At 41.6% G+C, this 25,119-nt stretch overlaps 1 protein-coding gene across 1 annotated transcript in view; it reads right to left on the bottom strand.

The window, feature by feature from the left end:
* SLC4A8 (solute carrier family 4 member 8) overlaps positions 1–25,119 on the bottom strand; it is a 76,364-nt gene that overhangs the window by 35,182 nt on the left and 16,063 nt on the right. The window contains exons 3-9 of the mRNA XM_069092526.1: positions 21,619–21,765; positions 20,854–20,989; positions 19,268–19,428; positions 16,536–16,724; positions 15,313–15,404; positions 1,687–1,844; positions 788–875 (exon numbers count right to left, since the gene is read on the bottom strand). Of these exons, the coding sequence (XP_068948627.1) occupies positions 788–875; positions 1,687–1,844; positions 15,313–15,404; positions 16,536–16,724; positions 19,268–19,428; positions 20,854–20,989; positions 21,619–21,765 (971 nt within the window). The remainder of the gene's footprint in view (positions 1–787; positions 876–1,686; positions 1,845–15,312; positions 15,405–16,535; positions 16,725–19,267; positions 19,429–20,853; positions 20,990–21,618; positions 21,766–25,119) is intronic.

Consider the following 25,119-nt stretch of genomic DNA (forward strand, 5'->3'; position numbering starts at 1 on the left):
TGGATTGCACTTCAGAATGAATTGGTTTATCTTTGATATCTATATATTGGTTTTTTTTTAAAGAGTTGATAAAGCAGAACCCCAAAACATTTGTGCCACCCTTTTTAAGAGCTGTACACTGGGTGTGCTATCTCAGCAGCCAGGCAGCTCCAGTGAACCCACATCATGATATTGCCACTTTGAGGCAAATGTCATGATGTTCCTCCCAGTTACACCTTTAAATTCAAAAGCTGCTTCACTTGTATGTGCATATGAGGGTTTCTATTCTGCTCGTTCACAGGGATACTGCCCTCTTCACCCCACCCCCCCAATTGAAAGCCTGCTAAACTTATAAAGGTCCAACATCTCTGTGAGTGCTGCTTGGCTATGCCTCAGTGGGAAGTACTCAGACATCTGAGGCATGAGTGCTAGGGGAGGGAAGGAGGAATTGCCAAGTTGTTTTTTATTAGTGTATGGACAAGAAGTTTTAGACAAAAAAAAGTGGTAGGGAAAGGGGTGGGGAAGAAAGGAATAATGCATCTCCCCATCCCAGGTAGGTCTGCAGTGGACAACTACAGAGAATGTTATGTAATCACACTTTCTGGGAGGGAAAGACAACCCCAACCTTGTTTATGTACCCCACATAACACAGCCATCATATTTCTCCCTGATTATATTGATTTCTTTCACAGAGAGAGGGAATGAGGGGAAGAGGGAGAAATAAAGGAAGAGGGGAAAAGAGAGCATACAATCAAAGTGAAGATCCACTGGAAACACAGGAGTTATGAATATCTAAGTCTCATCGTACCTCATCTGTCATAATGGTGGCCATGGATCTGCCAATCTCATGATACTGCTGGCCTTTTCCTACTGGTCCTAGCAAGATGAACAAGAACCTGACGACAGAGAGAGAAAAGGGTTGTCACTAAGCACCGAGGTACGAGATTTTATTCCTCTCCAATGAACCTAAAGAGACAAACATCATTACCAAACTTTGGGTGGGCGCCGTCAGCAGACACACTGCCAATGTGTCATTATCAGCTACTTTAACCTCTATCTCCAACCTGGATATTTCGATACTCATTAAAACCATCACTTTTGTTGACATTTAATAATGTGGCTATAATTACGTGGCCTTTCCACAAACACAAAAATCCTTGCTTTGGAAAAGAGATTTTTTTCCAAAAGGTCACATTTTACATGCAGTACATTTTTTACATGCAGTACAGATGCAATCCCATCTGAAGCTCATTCATTGCTATTATGAGACAAATAGGGGAAAGAAGCTAAAACTATGAAATTCCATAAAACGATATAAACACAGTTCTAGACATCTGAGTACATTTTATAACAAACTGAATCCTGAGTTGCCTACATAATTTACCATGGTCAAATGATTCCATCGCCTCTTTGCTAGTCTGGTACTCAGAAAGCAGCTCATCTGTTCCCGAGACTCTACCTGAAACATTTCCTACATAGTAGAAATCTACCTGAGTGTTCAGCTCTGTGTTACAAAGAATTTTAGACTTCATCAGCACAGTGCTTAATCAAGCAGCTTTCTCAGGACTCTGCCAAACTCTTTATAGCACTTAAGACCCATTCTCAAGAGTTCTTTGTCCCAGGTCTCGTATGGAGTTGGCTCTCTTACCAAGGTTCAAGGAGACTAGACTTTTTCATGAAACTTAGTGTATACATTTCTGTCTTTACCTTGTGGGTATTGGTACTTCTGTGAGGCCTGAGAGAAGAACAGCAGGTGACAGCCTTACAAAGGCCACAATCGGATGGTCCAGGATATCCACCTCTCCAACCAAGACATTTGAGGCTTCTGCCCCAATAGGTATTTTCTTCATAAAATGAAGGTCTACCTAGAAATCCAAAATAAGTAGGAATAATAATGCAGCACCCCATCAGATCCACTCCCTCAATTCAGCACTCAGGTTTACGGATTTGGGGGTGGGGGTACATGGGTAGTGATTGTTCTCTTGAGTTCCAAAGTACCTGGCAAGTCTGCACTTAAAAATTCATAGACCCCCAAAGGTGTGCTTAGTCAGCCGGTAGATACAATGAACTCAAAGCATTTACTAAGATATCATAGCAAAAAGAGCTGCCATACAACATTTTCCCCATAAACTTAGGCTCCACTTCACTACAAATACACATACCATCCATCATGGGAGGAATGGGCACAGACTTGTGCAGCACATATGTGACCAAGGCAACTCCATCTCCAGTCCTGTCAGACTTCAGTGTCTTAGCTCTTCCCATGACGCTGCTCCCTGCTGGGCCACGTGTCTGCACTGGGAGAGTCACTGCTTGGGCTCCCTGGGTCTGCCCCTCTCCCCACTTTGACTCTCAACTGCCAAGATCAGCTCTTTTTGGAACCCAGTAAGTCCAATCCAATAAACATTTAAGAGCCTAATATGTGCCAGGACCTGTGCTAAGCTGTGGGGTACAAGTAACAACAATAATGATAAAAGATAATCCCTGCCTTCAGGGAGCTTACTAATGGGGAGAGGGGAGACAGTGCACACAGAGTCAGGAAAGTGGGAGGGGGCATCTCATTTCATGGTGCTGGAATGAGGAGGAGCAACAGATACAAAATGGAGTGAGCTGAGGCGAGTTCAGCTTCGCCCTCTCTAAAGGCTGGCATTGGGAGGAGTTCAGAACACCGTCCTGCAGCCCTCCTGGCGGTGTTGGCTGAGGCTTGAGTTAGCAGCATGGTGAAGAGACTGGGAGTGATAAGCTTCACCTGTAGCGGGGCATCTCATTCCAAGAAGCTGAAACCAGGCAGAGGAGTGATGCTTTTCTGAATCTGTAGTCCACTTTCCTGTCAGCTGTCAGCTCCATGAAATTGCTTCCTGTCCTCAAAGCTGCCTCAGTGTCGGGTCCATGTCCGTTCCTTCTCTTTGACACTCTGAACTTTTTACCACTGCACATGCTATATCCTAATGGGTGAGGAATGCAACTGGAAGTTGCCAATGGGACGGAAAGGTAAGGTACGAATCCTGACCTCTGGTCATTCTTCACAAAGCTGTGCCACGAAGCAATGACCTGAACTCTAACTATTCATCTCTCTGAGGCTTGGCAACCCTGGCTTTTTGAAAGGCCTCCAAGGCATGGACAATTTTCAACCAATGGTAAGCTTTTCTTCCAAGTCAATCAGAAAACGCCCTCACACTTGGTAAAGAGGATGATGGATACAGACAAATCTGTGCACTTCATTAACAGCAATACCTGCCCACTTCTGTTATCTGTCTGGTGCAATTCTGCCAACCATCAGATCCCCACTCCACCACCAGAACAATAATGAAAGTCACAGTAGCTCCCATTTGTAGTTGAGGCTTGAAAAGCAGGGCAGCTAGGTGGTACAGTGGCTAGAGCTCTGAGTCTTCCTGAGTTCAAATCCGGCCACAGACACTGACTAGCTGTGTGACCTGGGCAAGCCACTTAACCATGTCTGCTCTAGTTTTCTCATCTGTAAAATGAGCTGGAGAAGGAAATGGCAAAGCACTCCAGTATCTTTACTGAGAGAACACTAACTGAGGTCAAGAGCTGAACACAAGTGAAATGAATGACCAGCAGCAAACGCCCTTTACATGCATTATCTCATTAGATTCCCAGAACAATATGTGCTAGGGATGCCGTCATTATTCCTGTTTTATAAGTGAGGAATCCAAGGTTCGGAGAACTTAACTAACTTACTCAGCATCACACAGTGGGTGGCTAAGAAATGTCCTTTAAAGTTTCTAGTGGACGGGCCTGACTAAGGTACTTTTCTAGGTGTTAGGAGGAAAGAACTAAGGTCGATATGCTAAGTGCCATAACAGCAACACAAACAAAATGTGATAGGAATTCAAAGAGGGGAGAGACCATATTTGATTAGAGAGATCAAGAAAGGTTTATAATTAATTTTTTAAAAATAATTTAAAGATTAGAACTTCAAAATTATGGAGTAGAGGCACCTAATTGGTATTTCAAGCAAAAAAAACACAAACAAATCTGGAATTTGTAAAAAGTTTTTGAACAAAGCCAATGCAACCAAGATTACAAGGAAAGCAAAAAACTGGGAAACAATCTTCACAGCAAGTGTCTCTGATAAAAGCTTCATTTCTAAAATGTATAGAGAACTAAGTCAAATTTATAAGAATATAAGTCATTTCCCACTTGATAAATGGTCAAAGAATATGAACAGGAAGAAATTAATGAACAGAGGAAGAAATTAAAGTTATCTAAAGTCACATGAAAAAATGCTCTAAATCACTACTGATCAGAGAAATGCAAATTGAAACAACTCTGAGGTACCACTTCACACCTATCAGACTGGCTAATATGACAAACAGGAAAATGATAAATGTTGGAGAAGATGTAGGAAAACTGGAACACTAATGCATTGTTGGTGGCATTGTAAATTGATCCAACAATTTTGGAGAGCAATTTGGAACTATGCCCAAACAGCTATAAAATTGTGCATACCCTTTGATCCACTGTATCCCAAAGAGATCATAAAAAAGGAAAAAGGATCCACATGCACAAAAACATTTATAGCAAAAAAAAAAACCATTTATGGCATTTTTTTTGTGGTGACCAAGAACTGACAGGAATGGCTGAACAAGCTGTGGTATGTAAATGTTATAGAATACTATTGTGCTATAAGAAATGATAAGCAGGTGAACTTCAGAAAAACCTGGAAAGACTTATATGAACTGATGCTGAGTGAAGTGAGCAGAACCAGGAGAACATTGTACATAGTAACAGCAACATTGTGGAATGGCTAACTTTGATAGACTTAGCTCTTCTCAGAAAGACAATTCTAAAAGACTCATAACAGAAAATACCATCCACAAGCAGAGAAAGAGCTATGGAGTCTGAATGCAAATTGAAGCATACTATTTTCACCTTTTTGTTGTTATTGTTTTTTCTTTCTTTTGGTTTTTCCTTTGCTTCTGATTCTTCTTTCACATGACTAATGTAGAAATATGTTTAATATGATTGTACATATATAACCTATATCAGATTGCTTGCTTTCTTGGGGGGGGAGAGGAAAGGGAGGGAGAAAAAAGTTGGGAACTCAAAATCTTACAAAACAATGTTGAAAACTATCTTTATATGTAATTAGAAAAAATAAAATACTATTTTAAAAAACTAGAATTTGGCAAACCACTGACTGAGACATTGCTGGATAAAGGATGGTTTCAGTTTGGGTCAAATCACTAAAGCATGACTTGAAAAGAGCCAGTTAAGTTCTCACTTCTCAGTACAAGGCACCCAGTTCTGGCAGTGGATTGTTATCCCAGCACTAAATGTGAAGCTTAGAGCTGTTAGGCTCTCCTGAGGTATACCCTTCAAACCATTCTTATCAGGAAATTATTGAGCTGGAAATAGTGAGGAAGGACACGCTGAGGGGTAAATACTACACTTAGGGACAGTACAGTTGATAGAGCATTGGGCCTAGACCTGGGTTCACATTTAGCCTTGGACCCTTACTAGCTGTGAACCTGGGCAAGTTATTTAACCTCTCTCTGCCTTAGTCTCCTCATTTGTAAAATAGAGATAATAATAGCACCTACCTACCAAGGCTATTATGAGGACAAAATGAAATAATATTTGCAAAATACTAAGCAAACCTTAAAGCGCTGTTAAACAGAGTTGTACTGGTAAATTTTGAATAACTGGCTCTCTTTAAAAAAAAATTTATCCATGGCATTCTTTTAAGTTGAGTTTGTATTATTAACATTTTCAGCATCACTATCTTAAGTCCAGACAATCAACAAAATCACCAATCAAGCCCTGATTTGGAGCATGTGCTGATTTTCATGATGTAAATGCTCACCATGAAACTTTAACAAGTAGCTCACCCAAATCATTTAAAATAGGTCCCAACACATCCCCCAGACAATACCTAAATGCTACCTATCATTATTTTTATTGATGACAGGGGAGACAAGAAACAAAGAATATTTCTAGGGGCTCTTTAAATAAATAACACAATAAGGAGATATACAGAGTACTTTTTTTTTAAGTGGCACTGTGTGGTAATGTGTTTATTAGGAAAACATGAAAAGTTATTTTGAGGAGCAGTTAGGTGGCACAGTGAATAGAGCACCAGCCCTGGAGTCAGGAGGACCTGAGTTCAAATCCGGCCGCAGACACTTACCACACACACACAAAACTAGCTGTGTGACCTTGGGCAAGTCACTTAACTGCAATTGCCCTACCTTCCCCACTCAAAAAAAAAAGCAAAAGAAAAGTTACTTCGAAATAATTTCAAGAAGATGGGGTGGAAACATCTTAAAAATAAATCATTTAGCTCACATCCCCCTCAATTTTGAACCATCCCCTTGAAGACATCATAAATTGTATCTGTTAAAAATGTCTGCCTGAGAGGGCGGCTAGGTGGCGCAGTGAGTAAAGCGCCAGCCCCAGAGTCAGAAGGACCCAAGTTCGGTTCCAGCCTCAGACACTTAACACCCACACAAAAAAAAAACTAGCTGTGTAACCTTGGGCAAGTTACTTAACCCCAATTGCCCTCCAAAAGGCAATTTAAAAAAATGTCTGCCTGAATTTTCAGAGGAAGAAATTAAAAATATCTATAAGCATATGAAAAAATGCTCTAAATCACTATTAATTAGAGAAATGCAAATAAAAACAACTCTGAGGTACCACATCTCACCTGTTAGATTAGCTAAGATGACAAAACAGGAAAATGATAAATGCTGTAGAAGATGCAGGAAAAATCGGAACACTAATGCATTGTTGGTGGAGTTGTGAACTGATCCAACCATTCTGGAGAGCAATCTGGAACTATGCCCAAAGGGCTATAAAAAAGTGCATACCCTTTGACCCAGCAATATTACTTCAAGGGCTGTATCCCAAAGAGACCATAGAAATGAGAAAAGGACCCATATGTACAAAAAAGTAGCTCTTTTTTGTGGTGGCAAAGAATTGGAAATCAAAGGGATGCCCATCAACTAGGGCATGGCTAAACAAGTTGTGGTATACAAATGTAATGGAATACTACTGTGCTATAAGAAATGAGGAGCAGATGGACTTCATAATAACCTGGAGAAACTCATATAAAGTGATGCTAACTGAGGAGAGCACAACCTAGAGAAATTTGTACACAATTACAGACACATTGTATCTGTGATGACTAACTTTGATAGACTGGGCTCTTCTCAGCAATGCAAGATAAAGAGACAACTCCAAAAGACTAATGATGACAAGGGAGATCCACATCCAGAGAAACAACTAGACAGTCTGAATGCAGACTGAAGCAAACCACTTGCTTTCTCTCTTTTGTGTTTCGTTTTGTTTTGTCCCTTCTTTCTCATTGTTCACTCCACTGGATGAAATCCTTTACATTGGTTATAATCCTTTACAACTTGACTGATGTTTAATGTGAAGGTGTTTGTAGAACTTATATTTGATTGCATGCTGCCATGGGGGGAAAAAAAGGAAGGGGGGGGGAATTTGGAACTCAAGGGACTATGGAACTGAACATTGTAAACTAAAAGTAAATAAACAAATTTTTTAAAAAGGCCAACCAAGCATGTCATCAAGAACCCAGTGGCATCTCCTGACTGCCAGGGCAGGGCCAGGGCAGGCTTCTTTCCACCATTCCACAGACATGTGTTTTGGTTCAAAAAATCAATTACATGCATATAGGAGACTTGACTTACTAGCATTTCATAGGGAAGCCTAAAAGTTTTAGTTAACCTTGAGCTCAAAATGAGCCAGCTGCTAAAAAAAAAAAATTAAAATGTTATAACAGCTAAAATGATCAGCATCAATAGGTCCATAAAGTCTACGTCAAGGGAGGGAAATGAGGAAGAGAATAAGCATTTATTAAGCACCCATTGTGCGCTTACACCTACACTGTGCTAAGTGCTGCCCAAAGATTATTTCATTTCATCCACACAACATTCCAAGGAGGTCATCACCTGACTGTATTCTGCATGGGAGTACTTAAAACAGTTCTGGACAACACACTTCCAAAGAGACTAACAAAATAAGGAAGATCCAGAGGAGAGCTACTACACTGGGGAGAGGACTAGAAATCATGTTATATGAGGGAGTCTAGAGACAGTCAGCTTGGAGAACACTTAAAAGGCACACAACATCTCTCTTCCCAATTCTGGAGGCTGACCAAGTGGAAGCCAAAGGAGATTGATTATTCTGCGTAGCTCTAGGGGACAGAATGAGAACCAAAGGGGAGAGGTGACAGAAGCAGATCTAGGGTTGAGGGAAAAGCAATTAACAGCTGTCCTCACAATGTTTTTTGTCAGTGGAAATGTCCCAGCTGAATTTGTATGTAATCCATTATGTACTGCTGAAGTGGGAAGCAAGAAAGGGGAAAATTCTTGGGAGCTCCTTAGCCTAAATAAATGCCAGATTAAGGAGGGAAGGAGGACATGTCTGTCAGTGATTGTAACAGATAAAATCCTGCACCAGGAGGTTGGGCTAAATGACGTCTCAGGTCCATTCCCACTCCAAGATTCTATGATTTAATTTCCTTTGAAAGCTGGGGGTTGCTTTTATTTTTTTTTTAATTACCTTAGCTGATATAAATCCCCAAGTCTCCATTGTCTAATGGAGCTAAAGATGAACACAAGGCCCCAAATTTCTGGTCTTTCCATATAGCTCTAGGTTGCAGAATACCAGAGTTACATTAAGCAGTGATTTTTTAAATTTTAATAGGGAGTTAGGTCTAGTTGATGTGTGTGCTTTTAAAGAAAAGAATAATTCTATCACATGCCTTATTTTTTTTTAGGATACTGTGGAAAGCCTGACAATACCAAAAATAACCCCATCAAAGTCAAATCCATCATCCATGTTGGGGGAAGAGGTTTGACCATAACTTCGAGTAAGGAAATGCCAGTCACAGTGGTGTACAGTGAGGACTCTGATTGCCCTGAGGCTGCTACAGCAGCTGTGAATGTATGATGGGGGCTGTGAAAGGAAACAATGGCTGATTGGGCTCTGGTGACACTGAGTCAACATCCTAATGAGTGTGACAAAACTCTTCTTAGGAATCTAAGAAATAGAAGGTTGCAGGTTTCAGGCTGGCCCCACTCAAAAGGTTTGTAATACTTGGCTTGACTTGGAAGTCAGTGAAGGGAATGTTACTCCTTCATGTTCTTCCACCTGGGAGGAAAGTATCACAAAATATTACACTCATCTTACAAATGAGGAAACAGGCTTCAGAGAAGTGACTTGTCTGTGGTTGCACAGCTAATAAGAATAAGAGGTAGGGAGCAGCTAGGTGGCACAGTGAGTACAGCACCGGCCCTGGAATCAGGAGGACCTGGGTTCAAATCCAGCCTCAGACACTTAACACTTACTAGCCGTGTGACCTTGGGCAAGTCACTTAACTCTAACTGCCCTGCCCGCCCCACTCCAAAACAAAAAAAAAAAGAATAAGAGGTAGGATTTGAACCTTTGTATCCCCTAACTCCAAGGCCAGTACTCTTTCACATCACATTGTCTTCAAAACACAGCCAGATTTTTCCTTTTGGCCACAGCACAAGGCTGTTCTAGGTGGCAGCTACTCAAAATGCAAGCACAGGGCCTAGAAATGAATGAATGCATGCATGTATTAAGTACCTACTATATACAAAGCTCCATGCTAAGTGCTAGGAATATAAACAGAAAAGGGAAACAGTCCCTGATCTGAAGGAGCTCACATTCGTGAGGTTTCAGCTAAAAGTCAGGTGGGAAAATCCCATAGTCTTTAGAGAATAGCGGCAAAGCATGCAGTCACGCCTCTTTAACATCATCTCCACAGATACAAATGCTATCAGCCTCTGATGCTGAGCCACTTGGCAAGTGCCAAGGACTCTGGTAGAAAGAACTTTCCTTTCTGAGTCTTCAGTAGATGGGACTGTAGCACCGACAGGAGCTTCTCCACAGGGAGGAGTGGCTTCCTCAGGACGATGGCTATGGGCACTGGGCTGGAAGTATTGACATTTCCAAAGCTCTCAGCTTCAGGGTCCTGGGCTGTCTCTATCAGAATTTGAAGGGAGATGGTGGCCAAGGTTGTGGTAGTGGTTTGGCTTGCCTGGCACAAGCTCTGAGTACCCTGCTGCTTCAGCTAGGCTGGCTTGCCTGCCCTGAGTATAGCAGTTGGTTGGCATTTGGTGGGGATAGCTGGCCCCTTCTCCACAGAAGCTGTTTCCCTAGATAATGGCCATGAGGACTGGGCTAGAAGCACAATCAATAGTACGGAAGGCGGGAGTGGGGTTCACTGCTACTCCTAGGGATGCTGCACCTATCTGCCTGTCTGGTCTGCAGTCAGCAGGTGCTGCTGGGGGAAAGAGAGGAGAGGGGAGAGGCAGGTTGGCCACTTCATAATAATTACTTCCCTCAGCTTCGGCTGTGGTGACTGGTGGTTTAGAGGGGCTCAGGAGGACTAGCTTTGCAAACAGAGGTCTGAAGGGGAAAAAAAAAAGGCAGATTCTTGAACCCGAGATTCATGAACTTGGAATTTTTAGTACTTTGATAACTGTATATCAAAATAATTGTTTTTCTTTGCAATACTAGATATTTTATTTTACGCATATCAAAACATGATTCTAAGGGGCCCAGGGGCTTCCCCAGCCAGCCAAAGGTGTTCAAAACACAAAAGAAGTAAAAAAAGCCCAACTCTAAAGTGATGACAAATGAAGTGGGTTCCAAGAATAATGTTCTGCCACTAGGTAGTTTTAAAAGAAGCAGCAAAGTGAATGTTTTGTCAGAGCACACAATGTGGGGAAGGCTATCGTGACAATTCTGATAAATGGGGAGTCCTGCACAAATCTGGGTATTAAACTTCAGTGCCAGGAATTCACTTCCCACCAAGGACGAAAAGTGAACACAGTAATTTATAAGTCTATAATTCCAAGTAATGAGTTCAACCTCACGGATATATTTTTTTTAAATCTACCAGAAAAATAGTAGGTGGTAGTGAAATGGACAAATGAAATGGACATGACAGCCAAGCCAATGATAATTTGATAGGAGTGTTTATTAACCGAGATGACTGCCTCCCCAGTAGGGAAGACAGCCCCAAGTCTTCTGCAAAATACATTTTTATAGTACTAGGTGTTGCTAATCAACAAAATGTGGTTCCAACGCAGGTGGTACCATTTCTAGTAAAGTCTTGGGTACCTAACAAGACCAGACTTGTATCTGGGCTAACAAGAACAGACTTGTATCTGGGGTATATTTCTAGCAACACAAGTGAAACGTTTCCTCACTATTATGGCCTATTAGGTGGTTTCCAGGGACCCTGGTAGGGGCCCCTTCTGGCAGGTTTTAGGGGGCTTTGGTGTATAATTTCTGGTGGGCACTTCAGTAGCAGAAGGAGGGCAAGATGGGGAGACAAGAAACCAGGGTACTCCATGGGCAAGTCAATGAATTCTCCGAGTCTCAGTTTCCTTATCTATAAAATGGGATTGTAGACTCACAGATTTAGAGTTAGAAGGGCCCTTAAAGACCATCTAGTACAATGTTTAATGTAAAGGCATTTGTAGATCCTGTATCTGACTGCATGCCACCATGGTGGGGGGGGGGGGCAGGAAGAAGAGGGGGAGCCAGAGAAAATTGGAAATTCAAGGGATTAAGGAACTGAAGGTTGTAAACTAAAAGTAAATAAACAAATTAAAATTTTTTTAAAAAAGAACATCTAGTCCACTCCTCTAAATGTACAGAGGAGGAAACTGAAGTTCAGAGAATTTAAGTGATTTGCCCATAACTACATAGCTAAGAAGTGTCTGCAGCAGCATTTGAACCCAGGCCATCCAGAAAAATCTAGCACTGTTCACTACGGTATGCTGATTCCTGCAGTGTCCTTATACTATTTATACACTTTGCTCTTGTGTATAAATGAGGAAAGTGGGGCAAGTATTTTGCAAACCTTCCGAAGCACTACACAAATGTAAACTGTTATTATTCCCAGGCTCTCACATTTTTACCAGTGCCCCCAATTTTCTTTTTCTTTTGCCCCTATTTTCTAGGCATGCACTGATGAAATATAAACAACAGGGCTTGAACTATCAGAATGCTTCCTAATCATAAATATCATATTTATTTTTTTTCTAATTTAAATGCTTTATTAGCTGCTGATTTACATCATTCGTTTCTGCCAGATTTTGAGTTACAAATTTTCTCTCCGTTTCTCCCCCACCCATCCCCCCAAAACAGCAGTCCCACAGGATATCCCCACCTCCAATCTGCTCTCTCCCATATTTTCTCCCATACCCGTTTCAACTTTTCCAGTGGATCTCTATGCCTCAGTGCCTGTATATCTTTTTTCTTAATTACATGTAAGATGGTATTAATAATAGTATACACACACACACACATATATATATATTTGAATATTTGATTTTAAAACTTTCAGTTCCTGATTCATTCCCTTCCCCCCCCCACTGGGGGGACAAGCAGTTCAGTATAGGTTGTACATGTGTGGCTAATGCAAAACAATAACATAGTAGATGTATTGTAAAAGACTGACTATTTTTCCCTCCCTCCTATCCCACCTTCCACTTGTTCTATTCTCTACTTTGATCCTGTCCCTTTTCAAAAGTGGGTGCTTCCAACTTCCCTCCCCCCCAGCCTGGCCTCCCTTCCATCATCCCCCCTCACATCCCCTTCCCCCCCTATTCTCCTGGAGGGTGAGATCCCCTATTTAGTGTGTATTTCCCTCCCTTCTCAAGCCAGATTCAATAGGAATAAGGTTGACCTATTCCCTTTCGCCTTCCTATTCTTCCCCTCCATTGTAACCATTTTCCCTTGCCTCTTCTGTATGAGATAGTTTGCCCCACTCTGTCTCTCCCCATCTCCTCCCATTATATTCCTCTCACCTCTTAATTTCATCTTTTAAGTATCATCCCTTCCTGTTAAATTGGTCCCGTGCCCTCTATCTATGTATACCTGTAAACGTATATATACACATTCACATATATATTCATATGCCCGCATACCCTCATATAAAGACAAATATATATTTCTAATCCCTTCAACTACTGAGAAAAGTTTCATAGGTTACAATTATTGTTTTCCATGTAGGAATGTTAATAGTTCAACTTTGGCCAGGTGGCTCAGCGAGCAAGAGCACCGGCTCCAGTGCCAGGATGACCCGGATCAAATCCGGGCCCAGAGACTCAGCACCACACCCAGAAACAACAACTGGCCATGCAACCCCAAACAAGCCACTCAACCCCGATTGCTTCAAACAAAAAATAGTTCAACTTTGATAAGTTCCTTATGATTTCTTTTCCCTGTTTACCTTCTCATGCTTCTCTTGCTTCTTGTATCTGAATGTCAAATTTTCTATTCAACTCTGGTTTTTTCAGCAAGAATGCTTGAAAGTCCTCTATTCCAATGAATGACCATATTTTCCCCTGAAACATGATACTCAGTTTTGCTGGGTAGGTGACTCTTGGTTTTAATCCCAGCTCCCTTGACCTCCGGAATATCACATTCCAGGCCCTTCGATCCCTCAGTGTAGAAGCTGCCAGATCCTAGGTTATCCTGATTGTGTTTCCACACTATTCAAATTGTTTCTTCCTGGCTGCTTGTAATATTCTCTCCTTAATCTGGGAATTCCGGAACCTGGCTATAATATTCCTAGGAGTTTTCTTTTTGGGATCTTTTTCAGGAGGTGATCGGTGGATTCTTTCAACCTCTATTTTGCCCTCTGGTTCTAAAACATCAGGGCAGTTTTCTTTGAGGACTTCCTGGAGGATGCTTTCCAGGCTCTTACTTTGGTCATGGCTCTCAGGCAGTCCAATAATTTTTAAATTATCTCTCCTGGATCTATTTTCCAGGTCAGTGGTTTTTCCCATGAGATATTTCACATTGCCTTCTATTCTTTTATTTGTTTGGATCTGTTTGACTGCATCTTGATTTCTCATAAAGTCATTAGCTTCCATTTGCTCCAATCTAATTCTGAAGCAATGATTCTCCTCAATGAGCTTTTGAGATTCTTTTTCCATCTGACAAATTCGACTTTTTAAGGCATTCTTCTCCTCATTGCCTTTTTGAGCCTCCTTTGCCATTTGAGTCAGTCTGTTTTTTAAATTATTATTTTCTTCAGTCAGGCTGTTGACTCTCATTTCATAATTTTCTTGCATTGTTCTCATTTCTCTTCCCAATTTTTCCTCCACTTCTCTTATCTGCTTCTTAAGGTCCTCTATGGCCTGTAACCAGCTTATATTTTCCTTTGAAGCTTTTGGTGCAGGAGTTCTGACTTCACTGTTTTCCTCCTGTTCCATGCCTTGCTCCTTCTTATCCCCAAAATAGGAGTGTAATGTTGGAATCTTCTGTCTGCTTTGTTTCCTTTGCCTGCTCATTTTGCCACTCAATGATTTGACTTTTGGGCTTTTTGCCACAGTAGGACTCTGCCACCAGACAGGGGAGTTTTCGTCCCAAATGCTGGGGTTTTCTCAGCTGCCGGAGGTATTAGTTGGGTGCTCTCTCTGAGGTCTCCACACGCTCTGGCAAGCTGGACACACACCCCAGGACCTCCACCCTAGAGTGCAATCCAGATCCAAGCAGGTTAAAGCAAGAGCGATGACCCCTCAAGACTGGTGCTTGGTCCCCCTACACTCTGCAGGCCAGGAGCTGAAGCCGCCCTGGCAGGCTGTGCTGGCGTCTCAGTGGTTTCTCACTCCGGGGGTAAAAGCCACGCACTCCCACTTCCTGGGTCCCAAAGTCCAGACTGCACTGGCCTCTCACCTTGTCCTTCGCATCTATGTATTGATAAATCTGGAAACGGCCATAGCTGCTGCTGATCTGGAGTCCCTCTGGCTGGCCGCTGGTCAGCCCCGCCCTGGGGCTAAAGCCTCGGCATGGTGCTGGGCTTGGCTCCCAGAGCATTGCGCTGGCTGATTCCTGCTGGCCTGCCGGGCTGTCCTCAGCGGGAAGTTAGCTTCTCTGTGTCATTTTGTGGGTTCTGCAGCTCCAAAGTTTGTTTAGAGTCCCCTTTTTACATGGATTGGGGAGGGTGGAAGCCGGAGCCGCAGGAAGGTCGTGCTTCTACTCCGCCATCTTGGCTCCGCCCCGCAAATTATATAAATATCATATTTAAAGCTCAGACTAACTCCTTATAGACCTCATAAATTTATGTATCAATTTGTATAATTAAGTTGGTAGTTTGACTACAAGTTTTCATGGGAAGGGACATGGGCCTCTTTTTCTGAAAAAAGCAAGTTTTATAGTGATATCTCCCACACTGTTAAAATATTTCTCATTTCCAGAAAAATAGAAGCCCCTTTCCCCCTAGATATAATGCCTCTTGGATTAATAGACCAATATGATTCTAATTTCATGGTGTTTTTTTTTTCCACCCACCTTACTTAAATCAACAGGACTATGTTCACAATTTACTCCATTTTTTACTTCAAGATTCGTAGTAGGAACAGACTGAGGAGACACTGTTTGACCTGTGGAGGGAAAAAGAGAATTCTCTGACTCTTCCTTTTACCACCTTTGCCCACCCAACTTCCATTAGAAGAATATGCTGATTTCCTACCAAGATTGCACTAGTAAAGGGTTCATAGGATCTGTAATGTCTGTACATCCAAAAGGCTAGCTTTTTGTCCTCCTCCCAGTTTGGGGCTAATCAGGCCTCTCACCCTGGCAGATACACTTCTAGTCCATTCTTTCACCTTCATGCAAAATAAAGGATTCCCACAACTCCTCACCCCAAAGGGACCAAAACAGCATCTGGACATAGGCCATACCTACAAATCCTGCCTCAGGTGTTTACTAGCTGTGTGAACACAGGCAAGTTATTTAACCTCTCTTAGGATCAAAGTCTTTATCTGTCAAGTGTGTATTATAACAGCACCTACCCCTCTTTTTGGTATCCCTTTTACTTAGCACAGTACTTGCCTCACAGAGTGGTTGTGAGATTGAATGAGGTAACTTAGGTAAAGCATTAGAAACCTTAAAGCACTATTAATAAATAGCAGAGGAAAGGGAGGGAATTGCCCAACTGCTTCATGATGTGGGGAAGAGGAAGGGAATCAGACATGTAGAAATAAAGAATGAAAAGAGATTTCTATCCCTTCTCCCAAACTTCAGGGAGCCAATCAATCAGTATGTATTACAAGTGCCTACTATGTACCAGGAACTATCCTGGTCAATTTATCCTTGTCAGCCCCAGAAGGCCTATCCAGTACAAAGGAAAATGTCCAACCCTAACCCTAACCCTAAATCATCCCTAATTTGGAAGCTAACCTTGGTAGGCATGGTCAGTTGTGAATATACTCTTATCTGAATGCCCCAGGGCACATACAGCAACCCAACCAAACTCAGAGTCTAAGGCTCCCTCCAAGCTAACAAAATAATCTTTGGGGAGAATAAGTGAAAAAGTTCTGTTTCTAGTCATTCCTTCATCAATCACTGGAAAGTACCTATTAATCATTCTATTGTTCATAACAGTTTAGTAAATACTATCCACATTCTGATATATTCAGATATATGTTTCCTGACTCCTAGGAATTTACCATCTAACAACAGATTCCCTGATATCTCATTGATATGAATGGGTTCAACCCTCCAAATCTTACCATTTTTGTCCAAAGAATTTGGGTCCGATTGCTTTTTGCCAACCTCGGCAAAAGAGCGTACAATGGGAATAAGATTATTTCTCTTCTTCTCATTCTGATGATGATGCTTCTTCAGAAGAGCTTCCCGTACTTTGACTCGCATGGTCTCATTCAGGTCACTGGACAATTCCTGTTGGTCTAGGATTAGGTCTGAAAAGCAATATCTATTTGTCTAATAGAATTCAAAGAGTTCAACCCCTCCAAAGAAAAGAAGAGGAAGTTTCAAGGGAGGTTACTGAAAATGGAACTACGGTATCAAGCCATTAGATATAGTGGGAGCATCTAATGGTAAGTTATATGAACAGGGAGAACCCACCTCCTTCTCCTGCACAAGCTTTTCATATTGCTGGTATAGACAGCAATAAGGGAAAAAAAGCATCAAATTCCGAACCAGTCTCTGATGGTGGTGGCCCCTGATGAACTGGGGATTCCATTTTGGCAAAAAAGGGAGGGAGGTTTTAAGAAAGGGTGAGATTAGCTAGAAAAGAGTGTGGAATCCAGAAAAATGGGTCAAATAGCTAACTGATCATTTATTTCTATCAAGGGGTGAACAAATGTAGTCTGAGGAGGGAAAACACAAATAATTATTAATAGCTCTGATAAAATGAGTTAATGTAGCATGGTAGGACAATGCAGCACAAAAGCCAGACAGAAATCTGGGAGGCTGTGGTTCTAGAGCCCAGTTCAGCCACTGGCAGAGCACCTTACATCTTGTGGGCTCAGTTTCCTTAACTGTAAAATGAGCAATCTTGGAGAAGATTCCTTTTGTCTCTAACTTTCCAAAACTCACAGACTCTCAGTCACTGAACCACAGAATTTGAGAGTTAGAAAAGACCTCAGCAGCCATCTAGGCCAACTCATGAACAAAAGAAATCCCCTTTATAACACACCAAACAAGTGGTCATCCAGCCTCTGCCTGAAGACCTCTCAAGGCAGCCCAGTTCCACTTTCAGAAAGCTCTGCTTATTAAGGAGCTTTCATGACATTCCAGCCTAAAGTGGCTTCTTTATAACTTAGCTCTATTGCTTCTGGTTCTGTTCTTTGGACAAAACAAGTCAAATCTCGCCTCCATACAATAGCCCTTCAGATACTTGAACGTGGTGTAATGGGAATGGGAATGTGAAGATCTTCCCTGCCCCTTAATAGACCTATGGGAGAATTTGAAGCCCTCCCCTGCTTTGAAAGTAAACTCTGCCCCTAATAGTCTGAATGTAGTCACATGGAGCCTGGGGTGGGAAGAGTTTGCTGAAGGGAAGCAGAGCCCACAGGAAGCTGGTCAGAGCTAGCAAGACAGTGGAGGAGAGAGAACGCTCAGGCAAGGAGATAGAGAGGTTTGTGAGTAAATATTGATCTTGTATTGGTTTGTGGGAAGGCTGAAGGATGCTGTGGCTCTCAGTGTTATTATGACTTCTGAGTATCTTTGATACTATGATGGAATCAGCTTACTGGTTTTGGAATTTGGTTTTCTGGTGTCTAAATAAATGCTTCAGTTCTATCATCTATCTGGAGAGTTTGTATATTTTGTGATCAAATGTCATGCTATACTTATAGTCATGGTCTTTATAGTGATCATGAGCACTGTAAATACTGCATCGGCACTACATATGGCTGTCATGGTTCCTCTGAGTCTCCTCCTAAATAGCCCCAGTTCCTTCAATCAATCCCCACATTCTACAGACTCAAGGCCAGGGGTGGGGAATCTACAACCTTCAGGTCACATGTGGCCTTCTAGGTCCTAGGCCTTTTGAATCCAAATTTTATAGAACAAGTCCTTAGGATTTTTGATTCAGTCAAAAGGCCATACTTAAAGAACTAGAAGGCCACAGGCTCCCCAGCCTCTGGTCTATACACTCAAGGCCCTTCAAATCCCAGGTTACCCTCCTCCAGATTCTTTCCAGCTCATCAATGTCCTCATAAACTATGGTGCCTAGAACTGACCACAAAACTCTAGAAGAGTTCTGATTAGGGCAGAAAACAATGGGATGATTATCTGTCTATTTCTGGAAGCTGTGCCTGTCTTACTCAGCCCAAGATCCCATTAGCTTTTTTGATTGCTACATCATACTGCTGACTTATATTAAGTTAGTGAAAAGAGAGGTTTGGGAATTCTCTGCAGATTGGAATTCCTTAAGCATTTTCTATTCCCTATCGATATGGATGTATAAGGATATTGATAAGGAATGTACAACATACTCTGTGTATACAGTGACTGACCCTGATACTTTGGTTGGCAAATTCCTTTATGGAAATAAATAGGCTATTTTATAGAGTGTTAATTCTTAATATATAATAAATGGCTAATTTATTGTCAAAAACCTGAAGAATTTCCTCTACTTAAGAAGAGCACAGAAAGAGAACTCCCTGAGGTCCACTGGACATAACCAATGAATTTTACTTAACCATGCATATTTTGCACACTCACCTTAGCCAAATACCACCAGGTATCCAGTGTTTTCATCACTGAATGTGTCTGTGGTGGCAGCGTGGCTCCAGCCCTCCTTGGCTATTTCCTCTGCCACTCAAACACTTTCTACCCACTCCCAAATTCCATCCCCATGGCTGGGCAAGTGCCAGAAGCAGTAAGCAGGTGAGCTTATTTTAAAAATGCAAGGCAGTCATACAGGCCAATAGGAAGTCAATAGATAGGAAGCCAAGACTGGGTTCTAGTCCTGGCTTACTCTAGAACCCCCTACCTGAAATTTCTTCAATGCTGTTTGCTCTCATGTCCAGGAGGACTGTTCCATTAATGAGGCAGCTCCTCAGCTCAAACAGACTGTGTAATGAAAGAGTGGCCACATAAGGCTTGCTCCAACGTTCTCCCCCATCTTCTACATCTTCCTCAAACTTCAACCACCTAAAAGTGTTATTGTATAAACATCAAAAATAGGAGACTAACTTTCAAGGGGAAATTGTACAAACAATTTGTAAAAAATACAGAAAGGATCTGGATGGCTACACTGGGTATGCTGAGTTCTAATTCACATCTTTTGAGCACTTTCAGAAGCTCCATAAATCCATGGTGCTGTTTTTAACTCAGTGTTATACATGACTTTAATAAATGCATGAAAATAATCTGAAGAATGAAAGTCATTGTGTTTCCCCTTGACTACTGGATTTGTTCAGTTCTTCCAATGGAAAATGCATCTTGGAGTCAAAGGGTATAGGAAGTTGCACAGGAGAAATATACCAAGTACAGCCACGATTCAGTTGCTACGCTGGAGCTCATAAAAGCTGGGTCATGTTGGTTTTGGACATTTACCCCTTAAGGGTGTTGTGGACGCCTAACATTGCCCAGTGTCCTGGTTAATTGGAGAGCAACCTGGACGATTAGGAGGGATAGGGCAAAAAAGGAAGAATGTCCTATAGGGGCATGTAGCTGTCCAAGGAAGTGTAGTACCAGGCTGGCCTTAGTAATACAAAAAAGATTAAGTTTTCTGTGCTTTCTCAGGAATTCAGCAGCTAGACAGTGCTGTGGATAGACTTCCAGGTTTATCTTCATGAGTTCAAATCTAACCTCAGACACTTACTAGCTATACAACCGTAGACAAGTCACTTAACCCTATTTACCTCAATTTCCTCATCTGTAAAACGAGCTGGAAAAGGAGATGTCAAACCACTCTAGTACCTTTGCCAAGAAAACCCCAAAAAGGGTCATGAAGAGTTGGACACAATTGAAACAACTGAACAATCTAGGAATTTAGGTTTAGCCTGGGATTTCTAGGATTCTACTGAATGGAAACCCAAAATGATCTCTAAAGAAACAAGACTTGTCTGGGACTTAACTGAGTCTGTTGGGCTCTCAGACTGAGAACAAAAGCCCCTCAGGCCTGCTCTAGATAAGACCTCTAATACTGTGATCATCAGGTTCTGTATCATTTATATGTTTAGAGGAGCTCAAACTCTCAGCATCTACCTTACTTACTAATAGGTACATTGGGTCATTTGATTTATCTCTGGTTGGGGAAGCAAGGGTTGAGTTAGGAATGACCTCTGAAACATCAGGAAATTGCATCGGTTATATTTGCTCTTTTTTTGCCTTTTGGAGGGCAATTGGGATTAAGTAACTTGCCCAAAGTTATACAGCTAGTATTTTTGTGGGTGTTAAGTGTCTGAGGCCGGAACCGAACTCGGGTCCTCCTGACTCCAGGGCCGGTGCTTTACTCACTGTGCCACCTAGCCACCCAGTTATTATATTTGCTCTTACAAAACAACATAAGAAGACAAGCTAAAGAGAACATATATAGCCCCATCTTCATCATGGTTATTTTAAGGACTTTACCTGGCTGTTTCCTTCCACTCAGCATCCTCTCCTTCCTTCAAACAGATCTCATCCAGTTCTGTGAACAACTCGTGAGGCACATGCTCTTCGTCCTCCTCAGTACCAAGAATGAACTGAACACGCTGGGAGGGTGTGTCTAGGAAATCAGCAAACAAGGAACATCTAGTCAGAGCCTCCATGCAGAATGAAAACAGCATCTACTTTCCTCAGCACATCCTAGCAGCATCCAGACATTTAGAGATATATCAAAGACAATTATCAGATCATATAATATATCATATATATCAAAGAACAAAGGTCAAAAGAGGTTGCTTTTTTGCCAGAAAAAAAAATGTACTGGGACGGTTTCATAAATATGAAATTTCGTTTGCCAAGTCCATGTCTAGACAGCACAAAGGGAAAAAAAATTGACAACTACCAGACTGATTGGGATCAATATAGATGGTCAATTTAATTAAATACCTCTATCCTCTACCCCTGCCAAAATCAATTACTACCTACTATGGTAATAAGTTTTTAAATCTGAATTATCAAATTTTTTAAGAGGAGAACATGGGGGGGGGTTGTTGTTTTTTAGTAACATGACTCATTCTTGGAAGTAAGCTCTGAAAAACTATCCACAAATGGACTACTAAATTCAGCCTACCTGGACAAAGTAGTAAGAGAAATCAAATATTCATTGTTTTAGTGTTACCTATAGGTTTCATCTTTTCTATTTAAATTCATAGGGATATCATGTACTAATTCCATCTTGAATATATTTACCATGAGCAAGAGACCCTTGCCCTTCTTCTCCCTGACTGACAACCTTCCCCCGGCCTCGTCTCCGGTGCTTCTGGCCATGAGTTCTGTGATGCCGATGGCTCTGACGTCCCAAAGGCATCCGGACCCCAACATACAAAGTTCTATGCCCTAGGGAAAAAAAGAGAAGAATGTCAAGTGGTCCCTTTATTTAAAATGGGTCAAAATTTTCATGGATGCAGTAATGTGTATCAGATTTTTTTTCATCTTCTTCAAACACAGATATTTCTCTAGATTTACAAAACTTCAAAAGTTTCTGGAACCTAAGATGCAGAAATATGTACATGAATTAATGATATACTGAATCAACCTACATTGTTGACTGGGTCAATCTGACACAAATACTAGTGACAAAATCCATGTCTGTTGGGCTGAATAATCTCAAAAGAGCACAATGTGTTCACACTAACTACGTAGATAGCAACGAGCCTTGACAGTGGGCTCCGCAAACGCTTCAGTCAGCCACCATCCTTCCCCCCGGCATGACCAGGTAGGTCCCTGTCGGGTATTCAGCCAATAACAGATATAGGAGACAAGTGAAGATGCACGAACAGACAGATTAGAAGGAGAACGAAGCTTGAGGTTTGATGGAGAGGTCTCAAAAAAATGAACAAAAGGAGAGGAATCCATTAAGTATTTGTTTATCCAGTATCCCCAAGCTACATGAAATTCTATTTAATAGTGGGTACAAAGTAAAATAGATACAGTCTTATTCTAAAGGATTTTCTAGAATCAAAAAGCAAGACAATACATCATCAATATAAATGATTTCAATATGTACAGGCACTGCAGCACTTATAAGAGGACTGGTAATCATCTTGTATATTTGTAATTCTCCAAAATTATTTCAGTATGGGTTAATCTAGAACCTTCTGGAAAAGGTAGGCCTTGAAGAAAAAAAATCACTAAGTCTTTCTGGTTGCTTTTCCTGACAACCAAAGGAAATCTTCTCCCTGGTATCTGAGGTTCTTCAGCATGAATTCTCTTCCAATGCTTCATCAGAGGTGCCTCTGCCCTCCTGAAGGCAAGGTCAGTAGAATGTAAGCTCTGGCAAATGCTTACCAAGCCAAATAATCAAAGTGTGCAAGAAAAGCTTCAGCCTGTGAAGAATGAGTGGGCATGAGCTATGGAGTCCTTCCCAAGAAATACATGCTGGATCCTCCCTTGGAAACTTCTGAGGACTCCAAGGACATACGGGACTCAAGGGACCAAAAAGGGCTTGGTAGTTGGAGTTGATGAAGCCATCCCCTCATTGGTCAGTGAACAGGAGTAACTGCTGACTCACTCAGTGGGTCTGCCAAAGGGTAACAGAGTAGCCACTGTTAGAATTATAAGAATAGGATATCTCCAGAGCTGGAAGGAACTTTCTAGGCTATCTGTCCAATTCTATCATATGACAGATAAGGAGACCAAGGTCTCAATGACTCCCTCAAAGTTATACAAGTGGTATCAGAGGAAGAATTTAAGCCCCAAGTCTCTGGGCCGGAGGCTAAAGTCTAGCCTAGATATAAGTTCAGAAATGTTCATCAACTGATGGGCCATAAGAGGATGAATTTTTCAGTCCCAGTAACTCAGACACTATTTGATAGGTTATTGAAAGGTTGTACTACACGTCAGGACAAGAAGATTTTGATATCAGTGACATCACAGATCCTTGAAGATGGAAAGTATCTGAGGTAGAGGAATTAGGGAAGCACTATTGTGGCTCTTTTGGGGCTGCACTCTCACTACTTCATACTGAACAGAGGCTAGCCCATTCTAGCTCCCCCTTACTACCATCCTCTCCTTTGATTTTCTTGCCTCATTTTTTCTTTCCTCTCTAAAGTCTCTATAAAGGCTTAAAGGATGTGAGGGAGAGGGGTTAGGCACAGGATTCAGTGGCACCTTGGTCAGGTTTGACGACACTAAGGGGAAAGTGAATAAATCACGGAAGTTCCTGTAAGTGGCAATTTGTACCTCCAACCTTCATCTTGTATCAGAATGTTCTTGCACTGCCATGTTTCAAGAACATGGAGGAGGAGATTTTTGGCCCTAATGCATTCTTCTTGCAACTTGAGGGAAACAAAATTACTGAGCTAGGAACAAGTATTTATTTTCAGGCACATATGAGTGGGTTTCTAATCCATAAGTGTAAAGGTTATGAACCAGATAAAAAATCACTGTATTTGTTTTACAGATTGGACCCAGAACTGAATGACCTTGGCCATAAAGCTAGGTTATATGATAATGATCTATGGGTCTATGCATCAGGAGGGCAAATGACTGGCTTTTTTTGTTGACCCTGAATTTAAGAATGGTTCTTTTCTATTTTTCAACACAATAAAAGTTTATTTTTAAATGTTAAAAACATTCTTAGTTCTCAGGCCACCAGCTGGAAAGCTGTGGTAGCCTGCCAGTTCCTGCTCTACAATGATTGGTAGTATAAGTAATAATGGGCTGACAGTTACATGGCACTTACAATTAGCCCATCTGAGCCTGGACACTGCAGGGATTATTTCCATTTTACAGATGAAGAAAGTGAGGCTCAGAGAGGGTTAAGTGACTTGCCCAGAGTCAAACATATAAGTTTCAGAGACAAGATTTGAACTGAGCTTCTCTTGGCCACAGTATACCACTCTATTATTCCCTATATCATGCTGCTTCTCAGGTTTGACCCTTGAGTTCAACTTTAATGGATTCATAGATAGCATAGAATATTATTGCTGGAAGAGATTTTAGAGATTATCCACTCCAAATCCTCCATTTTCCAAATGAGGAAACTGAGTCAAGACATTGACTTGCCTAAGACCATATAGCTATTAATTAGCAAAGCCAAGATTTGAAGCGAGATCCTGAGATTCCAAAGTCAGGATACTTTCTACTACACCAATTAGCTTTTCAAATATGTCCTACAGTAGAGAGTCAAATGTGTCTGGATCCAACAGGTTCCAGCAGAGATAAGCAAGAACTGAAAAACATCTTTTCAAAAAAAAGCAAGGCGAGAGGCAGCTAGGTGGCACAGTGAATAGAGCACTGGCCCTGGAGTCAGGAGGACCTGAGTTCAAATTTGGCCTCAGACACTTAACACTTACTAGCCATGTGACCTTGGGCAAGTCACTTAACCCCAATTTCCTTGCCCTCCCCCTCCAAAAAAAAAGCAAAAAAAATTTTTTTGAAAGCAGGGCAATATCCTAATCCCTATAGAAACACAGAGATAAAGACCACATGCTTCCTCTTTTCCCACACACTAACAGAAGATCTTGTAGATGCAACTTGAGTTGCCATGGAGATGAGGGATGCTCAAGTAAGATGCTTTTACAAAGTCTACTAGTTAGTGACAATTTGGAACTGGGAATTAAGGGACAGCTTCTATTGGAGCATCCCTCATCGCCATGGGTTACATAGACAAAGTGATGCTCTAATGCTTCTACCAACCAAGAATGCACACACAAATGTTGTTTTTTTCTTGGAGGTTCAACTGATGTG

The sequence above is a fragment of the Petaurus breviceps genome, unplaced genomic scaffold (assembly GCF_028583685.1).
Source record: "Petaurus breviceps papuanus isolate PSGF00001 unplaced genomic scaffold, PetGlider_PUasm1.0 191, whole genome shotgun sequence".
Classification (NCBI taxonomy): domain Eukaryota; kingdom Metazoa; phylum Chordata; class Mammalia; order Diprotodontia; family Petauridae; genus Petaurus; species Petaurus breviceps.